The following is a 24,372-nucleotide window of genomic DNA, read 5'->3' on the forward strand; positions in this document are numbered from 1 at the left end:
TACGCTGTGTGGGTTCCCTGATCAGGCTGAGAGGGTGTGTTACTCATCATCACACATCAGGTGATCACTTGAAGCTTAAAACAGGATTGATGTGATCATACTAGTGGGATGGTGTGGGCTTTGTTTGTTTTTATATAGAAATAAAAATTAAACAAATTATCGGTAACACTTTATTTCGATAGTCCACTTTAGATATTCTACTAACAGTAAGTAACTTTGCAACTACATGTCAACTAGCAGTCATTATTAGAGTATTAGTAGACTGTCTGCTTGATAGCTTCGAACACTTTATTTTGATGGGTCCACAACATACAACATACTGACAATGAGAAAATTTACAAGTATATTTCAACTTATCTAACAGTCTACTCTGAGAGTAAGTAGACATGTTGTTGCAAATTAATGAAAATTAGTTGACATGTAGTTGACATGTAGTTACAAAGTTACTTATAGTTGGTAGAATGTCTAAATTGCAAATCATTTATGAATGAAACATTTTCTAGTCATACAAAAACATACCGTAATGAAGTCTAATGTGATTTTCCAAAAACATTGCCTAAATATTTGGCTATTGCTTAACAATAGCCAACACAGCTTGTGATGTCCTCTGAAAAAGGACATTGTTTCAGAACCAATGTGGATCAGAACCAATGTGTTCACCAATGGATCCTCTGCAGTGAATGGGTGCCGACAGAATGAGAGTCCAAACAGCTGATAAAAACATCACAGTAATCCTCCAGTCCATCAATCAATGCCTTGTGAAGTGAAAAACTGTGTAAGAAAAAAATAAAAATAAATTACCAAGATGTTCTTAACTTCTGCCCAGAATACAAGCCTAGTACATCATAACGGTGTCTTCATTGAAAAAGTTGTGTTGTCTAAATTAGGAGAGAATCAAGCATTGTTTATAAGCAAAAACAGCCCTAAATAGTCTCAGTCCCAAAGTCATAATAATGGATATATTTCTTTACAAACACGTAGCTTTTCACTTCACAAGACATCAACTGATGGACTGGAGTGGTGTGGATTACTCGTGGATTATTGTGATGTTTTTATCAGCTGTTTGGACTCTCATTCTGACGGCACCCATTCACTGTAGAGGATCCATTACTGAGCAAGTGATGTAATGCTAAATTTCTCCAAATCTGTTTTGATGAAGAAACAAACTCATGAGAGTGAGTACATTTTCATTTTTTGGGTGAACTATTCCTATAACACATGATAATATTTGCATACATTGTGATTGCAGAGATGGTGAAGCATGCTTTAGTTATTTTATCTTATTTTATGTGGGGATAAAGACTTTGTAGCTCTTATAGAAATGCAAGTGGAAATCTATTTCTTCTGATATTCCTATAACCGCAGCCGCATTGACAGATACACGTGGCTTGGGGGGGGGGGGGGGGGCTATTCATCCCACTGCTTTTTTCTGATAATGGTACTGAAAATAAGAGAATATTGATTTAATTTTGCCTGCTTAATGCATCCTCTTGGTGGGCAGAGAAAATGGCAGAGAGAGAGAATTTACAAAATGGCTGTTGCCTGAAATACACACTCTTCCACATGTGGTAAATCTCTATCAGATAATATCTCAAATGAAAGTAACCACTGCGACCTGATCATACAATAATTAAGATTTATAATTCAAATACTGATTTGTTTGTGTCTGAGCATGTGCATTCTTTCTCTGCAAGCCAGTAATTGTGTTTAAAACACTTTAGTAGCATGACTCACTTGCAGGTCGAAAAACAATTAACTCCGCTCAACATGTTCGGCTTATTACTTGTGCATGTATTGTTGCAGTTGTTTGTCTGAGTTGTCAGAGCCGGTGTGACTTTGGCAAGCAGCATCATGGCTAATTTGACTTTGTTGCTGCTGTATGGCTCCCTGCAGGTTGTCCTTTAGGGCTTTTGTTAAAAGCAGGATTAGGCCTTTTCCTTGTCTCGGAGGAGACGCTGGACGGTGGTGGCAGTCTGACTGCACTCATCAGATTCTGCTGGAGATGTGCTGATGCGATCTCTCTGAGGAGCTGTGAAAAAGAGTGCTGAGGAAAATAAAAAGACCATTTTCTCCTATTGTACTGACGTGAGAGGGTGAGAGCGAGAAAAGAGCTTGTTTTTTTGTAATTGTACAGCTTTTAGAACCATTTGTGCCCCTGTGGATGGAGAAATGGATGTTCTCCAACTATACAGCAAAAACAATTTCAAATATATTTTTAAATATATACTTCAAAATATACAAAAAAATGTCCAAAAATAAATTAGCTAAAATGTTTCAAAATATAATTACATACATATATTTTTTATCAGTACATTTTTTGGCTTTTTTGTATATTTTTGAAAATAGATTTATACATTCAAAATATATATATATAAAATACAAAACATATATTTGCCTACATATGTTTCAAAATATATTTACGTAAATATATTTTTGCTACAAAGTCTTCATCCCCACATAAAATAAGATAAAAAAACTAAAACATGCTTCACCATCTTGATTTGTTGTCTATACATCTGAATAAACTTCAGCAAGTACATAATTTATAATGCTAAAAAAAAATCAATATTGCAATATATAAAAATATTAAACATCATTAAATCATTATAAATCTACTTTTGATCTCTAGTAGGGCATCCACATTTTTATTTAGCTTAAATGTAGGCTACTGTAAAACTGGAAATGTATTTTCTTATCCATGAAATAGTTTTAGAAATATATTTTTGTATATGGAGGTTGAAACTAAATATGTATTCTATTTGAAAAATATATTTTAAACTTCACTGTTTGCAACATGCTAATGCTAAATATATATTTTGGCAATAAAAAAAATAAAAATAATATATATATATATATATATATTTTTTTTTTTTTTTTTTTTTTTTTTTTGCCATATTGGCTTATCACGTGCTTGATATTTGTTAGTGAATCTACCTATTTGATTGTTTGAAACTTGAAATTAAGCTAAAGTTTGAAATCAAGTTACTGAATGAGATTAAGAATGCAAGTAACTGAAATAAGTAAATGGAATATTACTGAACAATATGGATGCACCTCTTGTGACCCAGTTTCACAGAGGCCTATGAGTAAGCTGAATGCTTTTGGGAAACTGAGAATGCACTATTTTTTACTCATTTGCAAAACAGTTGGCAGTGAGAGAAGAAGTCACAGTTGTCGGAACAGCTTGCCTCGCAATCACGGACGTGTGAATGTTTAGCATGTCAGGCATCATTGTATCATACATATAAATCATGCTGATGGATTCAGCACATTAGAAAATTCATTTGGAATGCAGGGAAGGCTCAGGAGAATGAAAAGGATTTTATTTTTTATGCCTTGAATTTATATTATTAAAATTAAGTGAACAGGTTTGACTTTGTGACTGTGTTGTGAAAAATGAACATACTTCAGATCGGGGTTATTATCATTAGATAAAACTGAAACCTTAAATTACTTGAAAAAAAAAAAGAATTATAATAAAATATTTTAGATAATTGCCAAGACTTTTGTTTAGTTTAAGCTGAAGTACTAAAATAAACTAAACAAACTAAACTTAAAAACTAAAAGTTAATGAAAACTGTATAGGCCTATACATTAAAAAAAATAAAAAATAAATCATGCAAATGACAAAACACACAAGAAATACCAAACATTTTAACAAAAATTAAAATGTTGACAAAACATAGGAATAAAATCTAATTCACAATATTGTCTAAAACTATAATAGTATATTAGTGATACTAAAATAACACTTTAGGGCTACGTTTCAGTTATGGGAGTGATTAGGGCTGTGGTTGCTTAGCAACAGAAAAAAAAAAGAAAAAAAAAAAAGATTAGACCCGCTGACCCATTTCAGTTACGGATTTGAAAAATAACACTCATGTCCCTCTTCTCATGAAGAACAAATTCGCCTCTTTGACCCATTATAACCATGTTTTGGATTTTCTGCTTTTTGGGTTTTTGATAAAATGTTTAAAAGTCTTTTTCAAACTGATTTGCACAAAATTTGCATGCATGCTCATTGGAGCAGCAATTGGATGTAGGCTATATTACTAAATTGCAAATAAATTAAAAGGACAAACAGCAGCAGAGAATGAAACCTGAATCCAAGATTAGAAATATATTTCTAACTGTTCTTCAGGGGATAATAAAGTTTAGAGATTGTCTAGCGACATGTGAAAATTAGTGACATTTTGGAGGCCAGGTGGTGTTGACCCATTTAAAATACAGACTGTAATCAGATTTTATACTTCTCTGCCAATCTTACAGACATGATGTTTCTATAACCCACTGCCAAGTTTTTAGTCAGTGTCAGTAAATGAAGCTTTAAATGTCATGGCACGGTGCACACAACAGGGAAAAAGAACGAGGAACACAAAGACGAGGACAAACTCAAATTAACAGTCTTTAATGACATCCGACAAGGCAGGGCAGACACACAAAAACACCAGGAATAACAAGTAGACCAGATGACAACTAACTGAACAGACAGGATAATCACTTAAATGCACAGGATAATAACTAAAACACAGCTGAACAGAATTCACTAATAATCACACTCAACGAGGACAGGAAACAAACCAAATAAGGACACAAGAGGCGGGAACACATGACACACACGACACAGGACTGACATACTGTATGTCTTTAAAGCCCTTTTAAAATTCCTTCAACTGTTTAGAGGGAAAAACAAAAATGATAGCTCAACTATCAGTTATTTCTTCATTTTGTGACTCCATTAAACCCTCAGTTCACCAAAAAATAAAAATGCTTTCATTTACTCACTTTCATTTGGTTTCAAACCCGTATTATTTTCCTTCTTTTTTCTTGAGAATACACAGACATTAGATGTTTGAGAGCAACAGTGAAACTTGAGAGCTACAGCTATCGTATGGCTTCAGAAGACTTGGTATGTAGACAAATGTGCAGATTTTCTTCCATATGAATATACTGTACAGTTATTTTGCAATCTTTGTTTCATTTTGTGAAATAAGGGTTGTTTGTTATGTCTAACAAAATAATTAAATAAGTGATGTTATCTTTTACTTCATTATACACACACACATCAACAAAAAGGTGTAAATGCTGTATTTTTATACGTTTCTTTTTAAGATGCCTTTTGGCCTGCCTGCAGATCCATATTTATATATACAATGCATATTTTCATAACAAAACATTCTTTCAATTTTACTTCACATAATGCTTTTTTTAAGTTGTCTCCTTAGGTTATATATATAATAATAATTAATAAAAACGTATACACCCGGCGCAATGCAACGCCTGGCTCGACGCAAGTGTTTTTTGTTAGTTTCAGCCCGATGCAGTTATGATTTTTACGTCCAGCACCACATTGTTTAAATAGCAAATGCGCTAGCGCCCATTTGTTCGCCCATGGGCGTGCTAGTCTGAAAACGAGGTGAGTTCAGCCGCATTGTTGGCGTGTAGCTATTTTGAGGCAACTGAAAACGATGGCGCAGTATTTGTTTCTGTCGTTAAACTAGCAAAAGTGGATTCAGACATGCCCAAAGTGCACCTGTGCCATATGCTTCAGACCATGTGCCTACATCGTTAAAATAGGGCCCAAAAAAGTGAATATTTACTATGAAAATCACCTTTTTTTCCTTTCCTTTCCTTGACCCTTTTAGTGTATTTTTCATGTAAATATGATTTGCCTGTCATTATCGAGAAAATTGTAAAAAGCTCTTCTTAAAGTTGTTGATGCCTTTATAAATGTACAGATTTTGGCAATGTTGTTTGAATTTAATGGGTTCATTTGTGCCTGAAATGGCTGGAAGTCAGTTGAAGTTGAAGAAGGATAGAACAGCTGTAATATTTGTCTCCATGTTATCTTCTCATGGACGTATCTCAATAATCACTCCTTTCTTCACTATGCTAAAGAAATGATCACAGCCAAATATCTCTCGTTAACTTTATCTGAGATGTGATTATGGAGATGGTGATTGCATCATGTCAGAGATTAGTGTGTCTCTTTGTGAATCAGCTTGAAGGAACATCACGCGTGCGTGAACACAGCGTGATGTCTTCAGGCATCCAAACATGTTAATGTGAGGAGAATCAGCTGAGCCTCACATGGGTCCAGAGTTCTGTCCAATAGGAGGAAACCGAGCAGGATGTTTTTTCTTAGACAGATTGCATTGATAATCCATATGTTTAAGATTCACGGGATCTGCTGAAGAGGATTGGTAGTGAGTATGGTTTATTTGATAAGGTTTCATTTCTGGCTGTTAATTTTTGTACTATTGATATACTTTTATAGTTTTTGTTAATATTTTAAACAAGATTTTTAAAATATATTTTTGTTTTCATTTTAAATTTTGTCAAAATGTTAGTATTTTTTGATTAGTTAAAATGTGTAAATTGTTTTTTTTTTGTTTGTTTGTTTTGTTATTTTAGCATTTAAACAAAAAACAAGAAATGTTGCCTTAGAACTAGAAACTAGCTGAAGTAAAATAAATGTAAGTTTTATATTAGGTAGTTTATATTATATTAGTTAGTATATTAGGTAACTTTCAAGCCTTTAAATGTAATGCAGTATTTATAGTGCATTATACATAGAGATTATACATTTACTTAATGCAAAAAAGGCATGCATAATGGATTCTGGGAAATTGTGTTGTTGCACCGTGGTTCACAAAGGATAATTTATTTAATGAAATATTAAATAAAAATCTATATTTCTATCAGTCTGCTCTTCTTTGGGCCTATAAAACCTTTAAACTTCAAAGACTTTTCAAACTTTAATTTTTTTTTAAACGAGACTTTGTCAAGAATTCAAAGTTTTCTTTCTTAGTTCAACTTTAGTCATTTGGAATTCTATGAAATTAATTAATTTGAATTCTTAATTTCCTTATTCAATTCACAGTTCTGCTTCCTGTTTGCTACCTCGCTTTAAATTCAACTCAGATTTAGCAACTGATTTGGAATTTAAATGATGTTCTGAATGAGAAACAACCTTCCTGTGAATAAAAGTTCTGCACACTCTGTTTAGTGGATTATTGCAATAGCTTTGTCCATTAATGCTATTTGCGAAAAGATACACACACTTGGCTCAACTGCAATTGATTCAAATCACACCTCAGTTTTTTGAGCGAAAGAAAGTGGCATTGATTGGCCGGCATTAGTGGCCTCTGGTGACAGCTATCAGAATGGTGCTTCCTCATCTAGCTTTCATTAGCAAGTGAAAGACAAGCTCCGTGCCTGTGGTTATCGTGTTTCTCATGTCTCAGCTCTCTGCTGCACGCTTCTGTGCTTCTGACCCCATGATACCCTTCCTCTTTCCGTCACACGGCTGTGAGTTGTTGCCTGTTGAGTGATCAGCTGTGTGGATCTGCTGTCCTGCTGTTTCTGTGCCTTCCCTTCTCCCTCTGAAGTCTCTTTCATCCCTCCAACACTCTCCATATATATGATGATCTTACACACACCTCTGCCCTCAGCAGTACACCATGTTCACCCCAGTGCCGTATTGATATTTGAACCTTGCTATGCTGGTGGGGTATTTGTTGATACTAAGCGCTGTGTGTGATTATGTGGAGGGGTTTGGATGAATTAAATATTTGAGAAAGGACATAAGAGTTGCACATATAGAGTTTGGACAAAATAATTTAAACACCCATTATGTAGGGGTTAAAGGGATAGTTCACTCAAAAAATGAAAATGTTATCATTTACTCACCCTCAGGTTGCTCCAAACTTGCATGAGTTTCTTTCTTCTGCTGAACACAAAAGAAGATATTTTTAAGATTGCTGATAACCAAGTAGTTGCTGGTAGCTATTGAATTCTATTGAATTTTTTTCCATACTATAAAAGTCAATGGCTACCAACAACTGTTTTCGCAGCATTCTTCAAAACATTGATTGTGCTGAACAGTAACTGAACAGTTTTCTGGTAGCCATTGGCTTACCAACATTCTTCAAAATATCTTTATGTTCAGCAGAAGAAAGAAACTTATACAGGTTTGGAAAGACTTTAGGGTGAGTAAATGTGTTTTCATTGTCTATATATTATATGTTTAGCCTTGGGTGAAATGTAATTTCAAAAAGTGTAAATCATGAACAGCCAGTTTAACAGGAGCTATGTAACCTTTACAGCCCAACAGACTTTACAATTTTGACTATTAATTTAAGCAAAAAGTGGGCAAAAAACAAAAGTGAATGATAGGGACAGTCAAGCATTTAGAGGGACTGTGTCTAAACAACACAGAACTGCTGCTGCAAAAATGACAGCAACCTAAATATTCGCCTTGAAGACCTTGCTTTCACAAAAACCAACCAGATAGAACTTCACAAAGCCACCGTTCCTCCAAAAGCTGTAATTGCTAAATCTTTAATTACAGACACCAATGCTGAAATGAAAAAAGATGGCATAAGCATAAAACTGGACAGTTTGAGCACCAAGATGAACTTTAGCATCTGCTCTGGCCAGACAAATCACCTGACCTGAATATTATTAAACCACTGTGGCAGTTTTGGAGAGAAGAGTGAGACTACGATTTCTTCCTTCAGCATCTCTAAAGCAACTGGCAGATGTTTTTATAGACAACATTCAACTGGAGACTATTCAAAAATATTATAAATCTATTCTAAGTAAGCTGGAAGCTGTATTTAAAACACCATAATAAGGAAATATTGCCAATTTCTGAGGTGTTCACATAATTTTATGCTTTTTCCCTTTTTTGTAGGTGTTTTTGTTTAAAAAATGTATTTTCCCAATGTGTTTTATTTACTAATGAATGTATTTATCTGATCTCAGTGACAAACGATTCTCTGCTTTGGGCTTTGGGGCAAGAATTCCACCTAATTATGAGGTAAAATACCATTTTTTATATACTTTATGTAGATTCACGTGTGGTCCCTTGTAAAAAAAAGTAGTAGTACACATGTTCAACTATATTATCGTGGCATAAGTCGTGGCCTAATGGTTAGAGAGTCGGACTCGTAATCCAAAGGTTGCAGGTTCGAGTCTCGGGCCGGCAGGGATTGTAGGTGGGGGGAGTGAATGTCCAGCGCTCTCTCCACCCTCAATACCACGACTGAGGTGCCCTTGAGCAAGGCACCGAACCCCCAACTGCTCCCCGGGCGCCGCAGCATAAATGGCTGCCCACTGCTCCGGGTGTGTGTTCACGGTGTGTGTGTGTTCACTGCTGTGTGTGTGTGTGTGTTCACGGTGTGTGTGTGTTCACTGCTGTGTGTGTGCACGTTGGATGGGTTAAATGCAGAGCACGAATTCCGAGTATGGGTCACCATACTTGACAGTATGTCACTTCACTTCACTAAAGTCTCAAAAGCAATGACATTAAAGTATATTTTAGTGCATACATGCTTGTTAGTACATTTTGCATTACATACTTAAGTCTGTGTGAGAAGAATGAACAGATACGTAATGAATAGAACCCCTTGTGAAAAAAGAAGTATCATTTAGCATACTTTTAAAAAGAGTACTTATTACAGAAATAATATACTTTAGAAGAATATATGAGTGTGTATTGTTTCAAACTTTTTGGAGACTTAAGTCCATGTTAAGTGCATTTTAAATAATAGTGTAATATAGTCTAAATTCATATTAAATGCTTAAGAGTGCTTTTGTACTTAAGTACATCTTGTAATTATGTATATGTAATTTCATAATTACTTCTATTGTTTACTTGACTGTGTAGGCAACTGGTGAATGTACTGACAAGCATTTATGGTAAACTAAAATATACTTTAATGTCATTTATACTGAAACGTGGGTCATGTATTTAAGTTTAATTTGGTAGATTGTAATAAATGTAATATTGAAGTGCAGTAAAATTACAATCAAGTACTTTACATGTGCTTTAATATGCAAGTCAACTTTAAAGCATGGCAAAAGGTTATTAAACAAATGATTAAAAATGTGCTTTAAAGTAAAACCTTTAATTTGACATGAATTATGTACTTAATTGTGTTATGGAGCAGTCATTAAAGTGTTCTTTAAGTTCACTTAAGTAGCTTTTTACTTCATATTTGCAAACATATATATGTTTTTAAATATACATTTAATTTTTGAAGTACAATACAAGTGCACATTCAATACAATTAAGTGCACTTCTTTTTTAAAAGGGTTGTCTACTAGTATATAATTTCTAAATGTGGAAGTATTTACCATCTTCTATATTTGGTAGAGGAGTCGGATCATCAAAGACAGTCTCTGGCACTGTGTATGTCAAATATGCAAAGACATAACTTATTTTATTTTTATTTACAGATCGCTCATGAAACAACAACCTTTACAGAAAAGAGGCTATTCTCACAGAATTAAAATAATAACAGCTTGCAAAGGCTTCCCTGAGTGTTGACAGTTAACTGTCACAGGATTTCATTTTATGCTCTGTTTGTTCAGGCAGATTGCACTGCACTAGCTATGAGCTCTTTTTCCTTTTCAAGGAAATATAATAATTATAGTTATATTCAGAATGTCTTTTTCAACAAAAGAAAACCAATTACATTGAAACGTGCTGCAAAAGTACCAGAGGGGGCCCACAGTGGTTGTTGCTTGACAATCTGTAGGGAGGATGCTATTTTGTTTTAGCATCATCATCAGGTCATTTCATGCATAGTGTTGCAGAAAGTATTTTACTTAGAAACATGCAAATAAGCACAGCATGATTTATTGCTTTCCTTTAACAGCAGGATTTATGACCTTGAATTAGGTTTTTAACCAGAAAACAGATGTGTAATAGCATGCTAAACAAGCTGAAGCTGGATAAACAAAGCCTTTCTGTGTCTTCTTCTCCAAACTACAGGTGTCTCATGACTTTGCCATCAATTTCAACCCAGAGGATGATGAATGTGAAGGTAAGAGCCACAAGCACTTTGTATGTTAGTAAGTGAGGGAACATCTCATGGGAACTGAACAGAGACACTTTTGAATCTTGAGTCACAGTTATAGGAAAAGTTCACTCACAAATAAAAGTCTGTCATCATTTACTTTTACCCTCACTGATGTTTTAAACTTTATATGACGTTCTTTCTTCTGTGGAAAACAAAAGGAGAAATCTTGAGGAATGGCCACTCTTTTCAAAAAAGCACTATAAACATTTAATAAAAGTGATCCCATATGACTTGTGCACCACTTTCTCCTGAAGCCATCTTTGTGTAAAGAACAGATCCAAATATATTTTATTTACAGAAAATATCGCCCTTTACTGTCAGCATCCATTCAAATATTGCGTGCCTTTAAGGCTGAGTCAGGTTTGATATCAATGTAATGGTGACATCAATGACGCCATCAAACCTGCGTCACCAGACCAATCAATGCACAGTAAATCTGTCGAAAGGCATAAGTGAGAATGAGATGGCAGGAGAATCTAGTTTAAGATTCTCCTAACTGTGTTTGGAAGCTGGTAGCTGGTTAGTCTACGCTACTCATTTGCTGGTACAAGCTGGTTGACCATCTTGGACTTGTAACAAACCAGTTGGTTATACCAGCTCAAGGTAGTTAAGCTGGTTTTTGGAACATGGTAGTTGTTCGTCCAGGTGACTAGATCAGCTGCCATGTTTAAAAACACAAACACACCAGTTCAAACTGGATATTTTAGTGGGGTTTAGGCTGTTTTTAGACTGTAAGTCACATATACTATATTGTTTCTGGAGATTGGAGCTCAACAACTCAGACTCCAGTTAGTGTTTTAATTTGGAAAAGAGTGAATAGAACATTCTTCAACATTTCTGCTTTTGTGTTTCAGACGAAGAAACGTTAGTACTGCTTCTACTTTTTCTATAATGCATTCTAAAAGTTTTTTTAATGCACTATGTAATGTAGTTATAAAACATTATAATACTTATCTATTCCTTGTTTCACCGTTGAAAATGCATAATGCACATGACAAACAAACAATTTCAGATACAACAAGGAATCTGCAAATGTTACAATTATTGTAAAAGTTTTTGTTTTTGAATGCACTATTTATGTAATGCACCTTATAATTCATTATATGATCATGAATATTTGTAACCACAGTTATAATACTTATACTTATTTATTCATTGTTACACCTTTAGAAATTATAATGTGTAATGCACATAACAACCAGTTTCAGATGCAACAAGGAATCTGCTAATATTATTATGCATTTTACTTTGGTTAAAATTATGACATTTTTGTAATGCACTATTTATATGATGCACCTTATAATTCATTGTATAATCTAGAATATTTGTAACCACAGTTATAATGCATTATGATATACTTATCTATTCATTGTTTCACCTTTAGAAAATATAATGTGCAATGCACATGACAAACAACCAATTTTAGATGCAAGAAGGAATCTGCAAATGTTATTATGCATTTAACTTTGGTTACAATTATTTGTGCAAAGCTATAATGCATTGCAACATACATTATGAATACCTTTATAATGCATTATGCATTTAGGCTTCAAGTAATGTCATATGGTTTTGAAACAGCATGAGGGTGAGTAAATAATGACCGAATTTTAATTTCTGGGTGAACAGTTCCTTTAACACTTTAAGACTGTGAAAAATCTTGGGCTCGCTATAGTCCTTTCACGTTTCTGCAGAAGATGGAGAGTTCTGTTGCTTTTGCTGCCAATACTTCAGCACTGCTCTCAGAAGCCTTTCGAGACAGAGAGAGAAATACAAATAAGCCTCCAAAACAGAAGTGATAGCCGTGTCCCCTCTCTCTCTGATCAGAGATCCAGGGGGTCGTGGAAGCCTACCAAAACTGCCTGCCCAAGATCCAGCTCTACGGTCCCACTAATGTGGCTCCCATCATCAACAGAATAGCTAAGCAGGCGGCTGGGAAAGAACCCATCAAAGATGCTTCTGTGAGTAGCTTTAAAGTTTCTGTTTATGGCACAGCACTGAAGGGGAAATTCATTAAAAATAAACACAAAGGGATTATGCAATAAGGTAATGGTGGAAACATGGTCTCAATAGAAATGCTGGTGGCTATTTGCATGGGGAAATTCCTCAGTGGATTCTACGACAGGTGGATTCTGCAACGGGTTTCCTCATTTTTTTTTTTAAGTTAAATCAGCTTATCACTTTTTACAGGCAAGACTTAAATCTGAAACTAAATTATAACCATATTTTAGATGGAACTAAAATATTTTTTTTTAACATAATTTATGTAAAATTAAAAAAGCTAAATAGCTAATGATAAAAAGTTCTGCTTAAATCAGAAATATAATGATAACAGCGTAGGTTCTTTTAATATATATAGTATAGGTTAATGTTACTCTAAGATTGGATTTCATAAATGCATGTGCATTTTTCTAAAGTTCAGACTTCAGTCACATTGACTTTGCAGACTCACTATTGTACTGTAATTTTAGATATTTGTTAAAAATATCACTTCATCCTTCTGCTTGTTGGATAATCAATCTAAAGAATATTCAGTAGAATTCATTATTTGCACCTTTCTGAATAAGGTATTCGGCTTCAGTAATATTGCAGGGTTAATTGCATCATGCAAATAGCAGTGATGTTTCTACCCTTTGCAAATTTGCATTGAAAAGATGTGTTTGTCCTTTCAATGAAATTAATTCATTTCAAAGAAAGGACTTCATTTTATGTGATTTAATATGCACGATGATGCATGGTGACATGAATTTAGTGTCTGGACTGTAGGTGAAATGTGAGTTAAAAATGGATTTTGCACTGACATGCTGCTCTTTAAAGCGGTTAAATGATTTTACCCCTGTCTATTCTTTTGGGGTTTTATCTTCTGTCCTTGGTTTTGTTCACATAACCTTTGAAATTTAGGTCCAAATGAAACCGCTCAAAGATTTTTAGCTGATTATCTCGCGGGCTGTTTTGGTAATTAACACAGCTACAATCAATTTAGAGTTCTATTAAGTCCCTTTACATCTCATTTAATGGTCTCGGGTCAAATATTTGCCCTAAAGCTTAGCAATTATCTATGCATTGCTCTATTTCATTGCTGTCTTCTACACAATATGTCCTTGTGATGATCTTCATTTATTATTTAATCTTACATCACCCCTTCCCCAAAAGTGATAATAAAATAAGTATAAAAAAGTGATGTCTTGAAATACATTGTGTGGGTCAAAATTATAGATTTTTCTTTTATGCCAAAAACCATTAGAATATTAAATAAAGATCATGTTCCATGAAGATATTTTGTAAATTTCTTACCATAAATATATTAAAACTTCATTTTTTTTTATTAGTATTATGCATTGCTAAGAACTTCATTTGGGCAACTGTATTTTTTTGGCACCCTCAGATTCCAGATTTTCAAATAGTTGTATCTAGGACAAAAGCTTATTTATTCAGCTTTTATATGATGTATAAATCTCAATTTTGAAAAATTTGCAAAAATTTGGTCCAGGGCCACAAATGAGCTCAGTGAGATCAATGTTCAGAGTAATGAATTTAAGCTATTATTTCAGCTTTTAGGGAATCGAGTCTTAAAGACTCGGATTGATTTGATTGAATTGATATTAATGCAAAACGTATAATTTATACATTATTAACGATTCGTCCAGCGAACGTTAAAGTCAGTATATCTTAACAATTTAGTTTATCTTACTTCAAGGCCAACGATAAAAACAAACATAATAGTAATTTATCAATTTTGAGAAAGGCAAACAAGCTCTTTGGCAGATGTTTAGACTTGAAAATTATACAAGACAAGGATTCTTTTACCTTTTGGGGGCTTTTTATGCTAAACAAACTGATTTGTACCACTGAAAAAATTAATACAGGTTTAGAACAACATGAGGGTCAGTAAGTAATGACAATATCCATTAATAACCATTTTTCCTTGAAAGTGAATGCTTAGTGGATGAAGCTCTGGACATGTTTATAAAATTGTATAAATCAGACAATATAACTGATAACAGTCCTTTTCTCTGCCAGCTGTATCATATCCTGCTGATCCTCACAGACGGGGTGGTAACAGACATGGCCGATACACGGGAGGCCATTGTTCGAGCCTCTTACCAACCTATGTCCATCATTATAGTGGGAGTGGGAAACGCCGACTTCACAGACATGCAGATCCTTGATGGGGACGATGGAGTCCTGCGCTCACCCAAAGGGGAACCCGTCTTGAGGGACATTGTTCAGTTTGTGCCCTTCAGAGACTTTAAAACGGTCAGTTTTTATAAGTTCTTAGTCACTGGGAATTTGCAAATGAAGGTACATGTTTTATTGTAGATCCCTTAGTTCCTCTAGATTTTGTACTTAGAAAGAAGGTATCTGCAGAGTTACGCTTAAGAATTAAAAATAAATTATTCTGTTTACTCTGGTGAGAAAATATGGTTTGTGGGTGAATGAAGCAGGCAGACCCGAATCAGTATATGCCAGTGGTGCATTCGGCCAGAAATGGCTCTTAGAGCTTCACAGTTTCTCCATAAGAGCTGTTTGTTCCCTCCACTGATGTACACAGCCAGAAAAAAAGAGAAAACACTCATTTTAGATAAGTGAGGATTAAAAATGTGTAAATACTCTCAACAACCTGCTGCTTGGCTCTCTACCAAACAATTTAAATTACAAACTGTACTTTCCTCTTGCCTTTGTTTGAACACAATTTACCATGAATTTGGTTGATTTGCTCTTTTCACTATTGTTAATGTTTTCCCCCTCATGGAGGCCAATAAATGTGTGACTTTTGCAGGCTTCACCAGCTGCTCTGGCAAAGTGTGTCCTAGCAGAGGTGCCTAAACAGGTAGTGGAGTACTTCAGTCACAAGGCCATACCGCCGATGAACCCAGTGCTGAATTCAACCCCCAACTCCATCGCCAGCACACCTGAATAACTCTCAACCTGAGGTCCGGTCCAGCCCTGTACACCTCCACAGTACTGAAACAGATGAGAGCTGGGACAGTGCTGCTCTGCCACACCATACAGTATACGCTGTCATACTGCCTACGTTTTGTTCATTCTTAAGCTGTTCATACATGACTGACGGATTGGATCTTGGTGTCTGGTCTCGCCCTTGACACCAGGACTGCTCTCCCAGCATGCAAACCAGAGTCCTTTTCCCCTCTGCCTCACGTAAGAGCAAACAATACATTGAATTCCCATCAGCACCAGGCCTTCTGATACCCACTGACTCTTTTCAACTTCACAAGGCCACTTCTGCAGTCTGCTGTTTTGTATGTCCTTCAGAGCTTTTTGAAGACTTTGCTCTGCCTGCCTGTGGGCTCTTTTCATTCCTGGACTCCTTGAGAACTGGAGCAGAAATGCTGAGAAACATCCAATACAATGTAATATGAATAATCAATCTATAGATAATAGCATGTACATTGACTAAAAGAGTTTGCTTTGGTTTTGCTGGACAAATATGCATAGTTCATTGCTAAAATCATCATCATCTTGATGTAAAGCTAATTGGTGAGTGAGAATGGTCATCATCTGGCTAGTCGATTAGTCAGGATGACTAGTTTTAAATATTTTAGCAGTGGTGCTTGAATTAGCATTATGACAGAGTGCTGTTTGACAGTTTGCATGAAGAAACCATCTTGGATAAGCTGCATCTTCAAATCCATCGCCTTTAAGACACTGGCAAAACAGCCATTCACATGCAGACAGGGTGTTTCCTGATGTTTTTTAAGCATCTTGCGCCATGAGCATTATTAAGACGTCAAATTAAAATGAGTTGTTTACGGAGAAATACCTTTTTAAAATGTGTCTTGAGATTCTTGCAGTCTGTTTCATTCTGTTGTGTCTAGCTTGAATGCATCTTCTGTCAACAACCCCTAACAAACATGTCTGGTTGGCGATCATAAAATGTTGATCAGCCAACAGAAATGAGAATTATTTGTTAACTTGTCAGTTGGTTGCATGAGAAAATTGTGAATTCTTTCACATTCTGTCTAGATTTTATCCCTGTTTAAACGGTTTGTGGAAACACGTGGATATTGCCAAGAGGGAAAAAAATGCCACAGGCACTTTGTCAATATGAGAGAAGTGCTCTAATTAAAAAGATGAAGTGTGTAATTTCTGCGCCTGTAGCAGAACCAAGAGGATTTCATAAATAGTGTAATTCTGTTGTTTTCAAACTGTTTTAAATACATTCTCCCCGTCTGTCATTAGTGGGCCAAACAGATAGTCCCGCCCCAATCTCACTCCACCTATGGCATGTCGACCCTTGTGAAAAAGAAGTAAACTTAATTGTATTGACAGCCCTTGTAGTGTTTTTTTTTTTTTTTTTTACTGTACTTGTCGTTAGTATACTTAGAGTACACTTTACAAAGATCACTTTGTAATAATTAAAAGTTTTTCTTTAAAGTACATTTTAAATCATTATGTTTTAATAATTTTTTGTTGTGTTTTAAAGAAGTACACTTATTTTGATGTGTTTGCTAACATACTAAAGCACATGTAAAATACTTACATGGTGACCCATACTCGGAATTTGTGCTCTGCATTTAACCCATCCAACGTGCACACACACTCAGCAGTGAACACACACACACCGTGAACACACACCCGGAGCAGTGGGCAGCCATTTATGCTGCGGCGCCCGGGGAGCAGTTGGGGGTTTGGTGCCTTGCTCAAGGGCACCTCAGTCGTGGTATTGAGGGTGGAGAGAGCGCTGGACATTCACTCCCCCCACCTACAATTCCTGCCGGCCCGAGACTCAAACCCGCAACCTTTGGATTACGAGTCCAACTCTCTAACCATTAGGCCACGACTTCCCAGTACATGATTAAGTACATGATTATATTCAATATTATATATAAATATATATTATTTTATTATTATGTATAATATATTGCAACTTCTTCACAAATGTGTAATCACAAATATTTTTAAATATATACATATTTCGATTACATAAAAGTATAATTTTAGTTTACCATAAATGCTTGTCAGTACATTCAGCAATACACTTTAATCATATTTTAAAGACATTAATGAAATGAAATTCAGTTTGCACTTATATATTATTTCTGTAATAAGTTCTCTTTTTTAAAAGTATGCTAAAGTGTGCTTCATTTTCACAAGGGTAGACACACTATATGCAATAAAACGAAGAATTTTAACATCAAAACACACATCAGCTTTAAAGCAACAAGTTTTTTTTTTTTGGAAACTATACATCTAATATTTGGGTGGCACTTGCACTATTTACAGAATTGGGAATAAGATACAGACATTTAATTTACTGGTGCATAATGTTGCAGTTTAAACTGCATTTGCATCAAACAACAAACAATATAGCCATGTCAAATACAGATGGCTGCACAGTTCTGCATGCATGACCGCAAATACTAACACTGTAGATGTACAAACAAACACTGATGACTGTATTTACATATTACACCAGTGATAAATTGGAAGAACAGTGATAACTTATACAAACTTCCTAATTCAGTATTGCTTTGCATTAAAATACATGCCCTCTTATTATATTATCAACTGAATTGCAAACTTTCATACAATGAGACAGAGATTGTCTCCATGTTATCCAGCATTATGCATCAGTTTGTCAATCGTGACAGGCATATGATGATGTATTGCATATTGACTAGAGATTTTAACAGAAAATGTTTATACAATGTATATTTCTATTTTAAGTGCAAATCAATATTTATTTATTACACAGGGTATATATGATGGCATGCATGGAAAGTGTCACATCCCATGATGTGTTTAGTATACATCTATGCAAGAGCACAAATGAAAGAGCCTGTACTCTTTCAGCTGCTTTCCCTCCTTCTTTCTGCCCACGGTATTCTAAAGCGCAGCACAAACATGCCTGTATGGCACGACTGCAACATTCTCATTCCATTGTGATATGGTTATGTAAATGAGGGTTGCCAGATCTTAACAAGTTGCTGATTCTGAAATGGCTTTTGAACTGTACACCTTGCCTGTTCCAATTTTCACAGCGGTCTTGTACATTGCATTTTATTAATAATTCTTTCTTTTCCTCACTTGTCATTTTAATCCATCTCCAAATGGACTGCATTTGCATGTTCAATGTATCCAGGAGAAGTTTGCTCCCTCTTGTTTGGAGGTGCTATTCTGCCACATACTAGCAGAAGGAGAGGAAAATGTTGAGCATGAGTTTCCTTTACTATTCATTTGGAATATGGGTCATCATCCTGCTGGTATTTTCTTGCAGACATATTCATACAGGCCTCCAAGTTATTAGGCAACATATTAAGTCTGCTTACACACAAGCAGCTGCATCCTAAAGCATTATATCAATGTAAAGATTTGCAGATCATGCCGTCCAACGATAAATCTTCATTAAATTGTATTGTTCTCACTGTCTAAGGCACTGGATCGCAGCGAGCAAAAGGAGTCATTTGAACATATTTTGTCTCATCTATGCTTTAACAATTTAACAATGTGCTTTGATTTGAGCCAGTGACATTACCGGAAGTATCTCTTTCAAAAGCTGCGATTTACTGCATGCACTCCTCTGTGCTGAAATGTACCCGTCTGATTTCTGATTTCAGTGTTATTTTGTTCAAAGTGAGTTGCACCAGCTCGTTTCTTGTAGTCTAGACTCGTAATCCTGCATACAGGCTAATAAATCTTTTCATAATTTGACTGAATGGTGGTATGTCATTGTGCATGTTGAGAAGGAAACATTTAGGATAAGAAATGATTGATTTGATGGAGGTGGACAGATTTACATTTTGGCAGACGATGAATATTTGTAAAGACCTTTTTTCAACATCATTATTCATATGCACATGTAAAACGCACACATATTAAATTTTCATATGTGAAATGTATGAAGTAAAAATATATATGAAAGACACTGGAACAGTTTCATAAATTAACATACATATCTAGCCAATACAAAAACAGTATGTATATTTATGTATGTACACTTTTGGACATATTTGCATGTACATCCATTCTAAAACCTGTCAATACATGCTGATAGTATACAAGTATACAGATAGATAGATAGATAGATAGATAGATAGATAGATAGATAGATAGATAGATAGATAGATAGATAGATAGATAGATAGATAGATAGATAGATAGATAGATAGATAATGTATTACAAAAACATATAAACACATTTTTGTATACGTTTCTTTACTAAGGTTATATAAACATAAATATTACAAATATATTTTTGATATTGTTGCTACATATAATACTATATAAAAATCATCATATAGATATTGACATATGTACATATAAATATTAAAATGGGGATTATATGATAAAATATTATACATGATAAACTTACATCTTCATCTACCCAGAGAATGTGACAATTATACATCACCTTAAAGCATATATGGCAATATACACTCACTGGCCACTTTATTAGGTACACCTAGTACCGGGTTGGACCCCCTTTTACCTTCAGAACTGCCTTATTTCTTCATGGCATAGATTCAACAAGGTGTTGGAAACATTCCTCAGAGATTTTGGTCCATATTTACATGATAGCATCACGCAATTGCTGCAGATTTGTCGGCTGCACATCCATGATGCGAATCTCCAACTCCACCACATCCCAAAGGTGCTCTATTGGATTGAGATCTGGTGACTGGAGGTCATTTGAGTAAAGTGAACTCATTGTCCTGTTCAAGAAACCAGTCTGAGATGATTTGAGCTTTGTGACATGGTGCATTATCCTGCTGGAAGTAGCCATCAGAAGATGGAATCCATGCTTTCATGTTCTTTACACCAAATTCTGACCCTACCATCTGAATGTCGCAGCAGAAATCGAGACTCATCAGACCAGCCAACGTTTTTCCAATCTTCTACTGTCCAATTTTGGTGAGCCTGTGCAAATTGTAGCCTCCGTTTCCTGTCCTTAGCTGACAGGAGTGGCACCCGGTGTGGTCTTCTGTTGCTGTAGCCCATCTGCTTCAGGGTTCGACGTGTTTTGCGTTCAGAGATGGTATTCTGCATACCTTGGTTGTAACGAGTGGTTATTACTAACATATTACAGACTCTAAACAGTCTGCCCATTCTCCTCTGACCTCTGACATCAACAAGGCATTTTCGTCCACACAACTGCCGCTCACTGGATATTTTCTCTCTTTCGGACCATTCTCTGTAAACCCTAGAGATGGTTGTGCGTGAAAATCCCAGTAGATCAGCAATAAATTAAATAAATTGAGGTCACATTCTATCTAAATCTGAGTAATATTGCTGGTTCCAGAAAGTTGTTTATCTTAATATCTGTGGTGGTCATTTAAATGCATCCAGCAACAGAATTGTGTCTTTTTAAGCCAGAAGCTACGTCTGTCATTACATAAGCATCAAGAAAGCATCAAATATGCATCACAACATCTAAAAAGCAACCCATACAATGCACAGCATTTATAAGCATACGATAGCATAATTGCAGGTCATTTCTGATTAGTTGCTTCATTTCCTTTTTTTCTCAAGCAGATAGCTTTATGTGGGATGTCTATATAATCTACTTATTAACAAGTAAATATCATTTAGACCTTAGAAAAGACTTCTATTAAAGTGAATTATATTGCAATTATTGCTCTCGTGATTAAGATAATGGCCTGGGTTTAGAGAAATGGACTTTTATTCTTATTGTCATGGACTCAAATGTTATGTATAAGTGTCTGGTAATTTAGTTGAATAAAGTCATTTCTACAATACACGCAGTATAGAGTACATACAGTATTACTATAAATGATGTGCTTGTAATACACACCCTATCTAAAACGGACGTGGAAAAAAAGATCATTTAGAAAATTAGACACCATTAAACTAGCCCTGATTGGCACAGCAGAGCGATAAAGATCCTGCCATTTGTATTGGATGTAATAAAAGGGTCAGCTTTCATGGGAAGTCATTGCTCTGCTAAAGGTCAAAGGGTGAAATGTTTGCACTCACTTCAAAATTTTTATTTATTTATTTTGTGTTTGTGTTTCAGCGTATCATTTTTACAAGTCAATACCCAAGTCATGTTTCTTTCTGCACATGACCAGTTTTTGCACATATTTTGTATGCTTTTTCATTTCACAGTCAGATGAATATGGTTATAAACCTATTTCAAACCACAAGGAAATGAAATCCACACTGCTTTTTTGTTTTCAATTTTTCAGCCTTCACACTATAAGCATTAAACCAAAATGTGCTGCACAGAGGCAATATCTAAGTGAATCTTGTCATTTGCGTGATGTGCTAGCGGAACGGCTTTCCAGCTCCAGGAGGCCGGCGGTAGGATCTTCACTAAAGATGATGAGGTCTCCTCAGCATACCTCGGTTGCGTCACTTCATTGGGTGACTGCATCAATGATTGTAGTTGCCATGGAGATTTTGCTGGGTGCTTAAAGGGCAACCATGAAGAAATAGAGCGAGATGAGCTGGAGCAGATAATTGTTAAAAGAGCCAAACAACCTTGAGTGAAGTTCAGGCCTTTCAAAGAATAGCACAGAATTGCTTCAGTGATGTTGACGCTGTGTAGGGTTATGCACAGGTTTTCAGACCATCAATAATGTGCTTCTGAGACTGTGTAAGAGCATAAATACTCGATTTGTTGTTTGTTGAAGATTGCCATTGTTGCTGTTTACTGAAAGAAAAACCTTTGTTTATCCAGTCAGAGACAGATGCAAGTATTTACCTTTCACTATTTGTGCACAAACTGTAAATAGCATTTTATGGAAAATGTGTTGGATTTTACCTGGTTTATCAGAATCAGAATCAGAATCAGAATGAGCTTTATTGGCCAAGTATGTTTACACATACAAGGAATTTGTTGTAGTGACAGAAGCTCCACAGTGCAACAGAAAGACAGTAACAGGACAGGACACAGGTAATGAAACAAAATAACAGGAAATAGCCAATAACCAATGTACAAAGCAGCAAAAAAAATAAAAAATACACAATATATAATATATAATATAGGCGACTATGTATGTACAGGTGAAGTATGTGCAAATTAGAAATGAGAAAATAAAATAAGTGAGTGTGGTGAATGGATAATGTATTAGTTGTGTGTTCTACGTTATTGAATGAATGAAGTGAATGTGACTGACCTTACACCATATATCTGCCAAATAAGGAATCCATCCCAAATAGAGAAACACAGCTGCCAAAACCATGATAATAGCCAGTCTGAAATTTAGCAAAGCCAAACGTTTTACCCATTCCCAATTTTTTTGCCCACTGGTTGTGCTTCAAACTGAGGATAGTATACATTGGCCAAGGTGACCTCTGGTGTATATATGGGCATGTTATATGGCAGTTTTTGTTTTCTGTATGCATATAAGGGATGCAGAGTTAATTTAACATTTCCTCCCCTGTGGAATTATGAGGTTTACCTTTGGGTTACTTGTGATCCCTGGATATTATGTTCCGCACATTATGTTTTCCTTCTCTTTGGCTTTCCATTTCTGCCAGCTTCTGCCTAAGTCTTTTGAATTTAGCCAGCTTAGAACGTTTTTCATTATAAATATATATCTGAAACAGATCAAAACCACCCACGGACCATTCATGGACCGTCTTATGCACTGTGCGCAACAATGCCGAGTGCTGGTTTTTGACATTCTTTAGATGTTTAAAAGATTTTCAAGACTCTGCCTTTAATAAATAACTAATTAAATTTTAACTGGTTAAACAAATGCGTATTTCTTCAACTATTGGCATTTTTGGTGGTGTCCCACCACAGTCCAACAGCAGACAGATATGATGGGAGAATTACATCATTTTGTCTGAAAGTCATGAACATTTAAATCACATTGCCATTTCACCACATCTCAAATGATATATTGCATTTAATAGCATTCTGTGGTGGAAATGATTATGACGGAAATGGTTTTTGAAAATATTTTCGGAGCAAACTAGTGAAGGATTATTTCATATCATGATATGTGTCTTAAATATACACAGTATATATAATTTTTACACTTCATACATTTGGCAAAACTGTAGCATGAAATGACACAAAAATATTCTGTTCACAAGAGTTTACTTATGTTTCATATTTTGTAATTTTTTTTTAATGTTTTCACTAAATCGTTAAAATGGATTATAATTATTTCAAACTTTGTTTAGATTATACTTTTAAAATGCATATAACATTTTGATGGCTTTTCATAGTTTAAGATGTAAAATTCTGGGACTAAAACAAAACCAGTAGCACTTTATTTTACAGTCCTGTTCCCCATGTACACACTATGTACTTATTGAAGTCATTACAATAACTGGTTAATGTCTAGGTACTAATCCTGAACCTACCCCTAAACCTAACCCTAACCCATGTAGTTATCTTATAATACCAGTAGTTTCTTTAAGTACACTGTAAGTACATGTAAATATACGTACTGTAAAATAAAGTGCAACCACAAAATCTATTCATAAAAGGCATTTGAAAAGTAAAAAGTTTCAGTTTAATTTTCAGACTGAACCAAAGCTGAATAAACACCCACATGCAAAAGCC

General features: G+C 35.2%; 1 protein-coding gene across 1 annotated transcript in view; it reads left to right on the forward strand.

The window, feature by feature from the left end:
• LOC306869200 (copine-7-like) overlaps positions 1-17,155 on the forward strand; it is a 53,968-nt gene extending 36,813 nt beyond the window's left edge. Inside the window, exons 12-16 of the mRNA XM_079415859.1 lie at positions 8,770-8,824; positions 10,784-10,835; positions 12,696-12,829; positions 14,889-15,125; positions 15,649-17,155. Coding sequence (XP_079271985.1) covers positions 8,770-8,824; positions 10,784-10,835; positions 12,696-12,829; positions 14,889-15,125; positions 15,649-15,789 — 619 coding nt within the window. The 3' untranslated portion in view covers positions 15,790-17,155. The remainder of the gene's footprint in view (positions 1-8,769; positions 8,825-10,783; positions 10,836-12,695; positions 12,830-14,888; positions 15,126-15,648) is intronic.
• The last annotated feature ends 7,217 nt before the right edge of the window (positions 17,156-24,372 follow it).

This window comes from Barbus barbus (assembly GCF_936440315.1).
Source record: "Barbus barbus genome assembly, chromosome: 1".
NCBI lineage: Eukaryota > Metazoa > Chordata > Actinopteri > Cypriniformes > Cyprinidae > Barbus > Barbus barbus.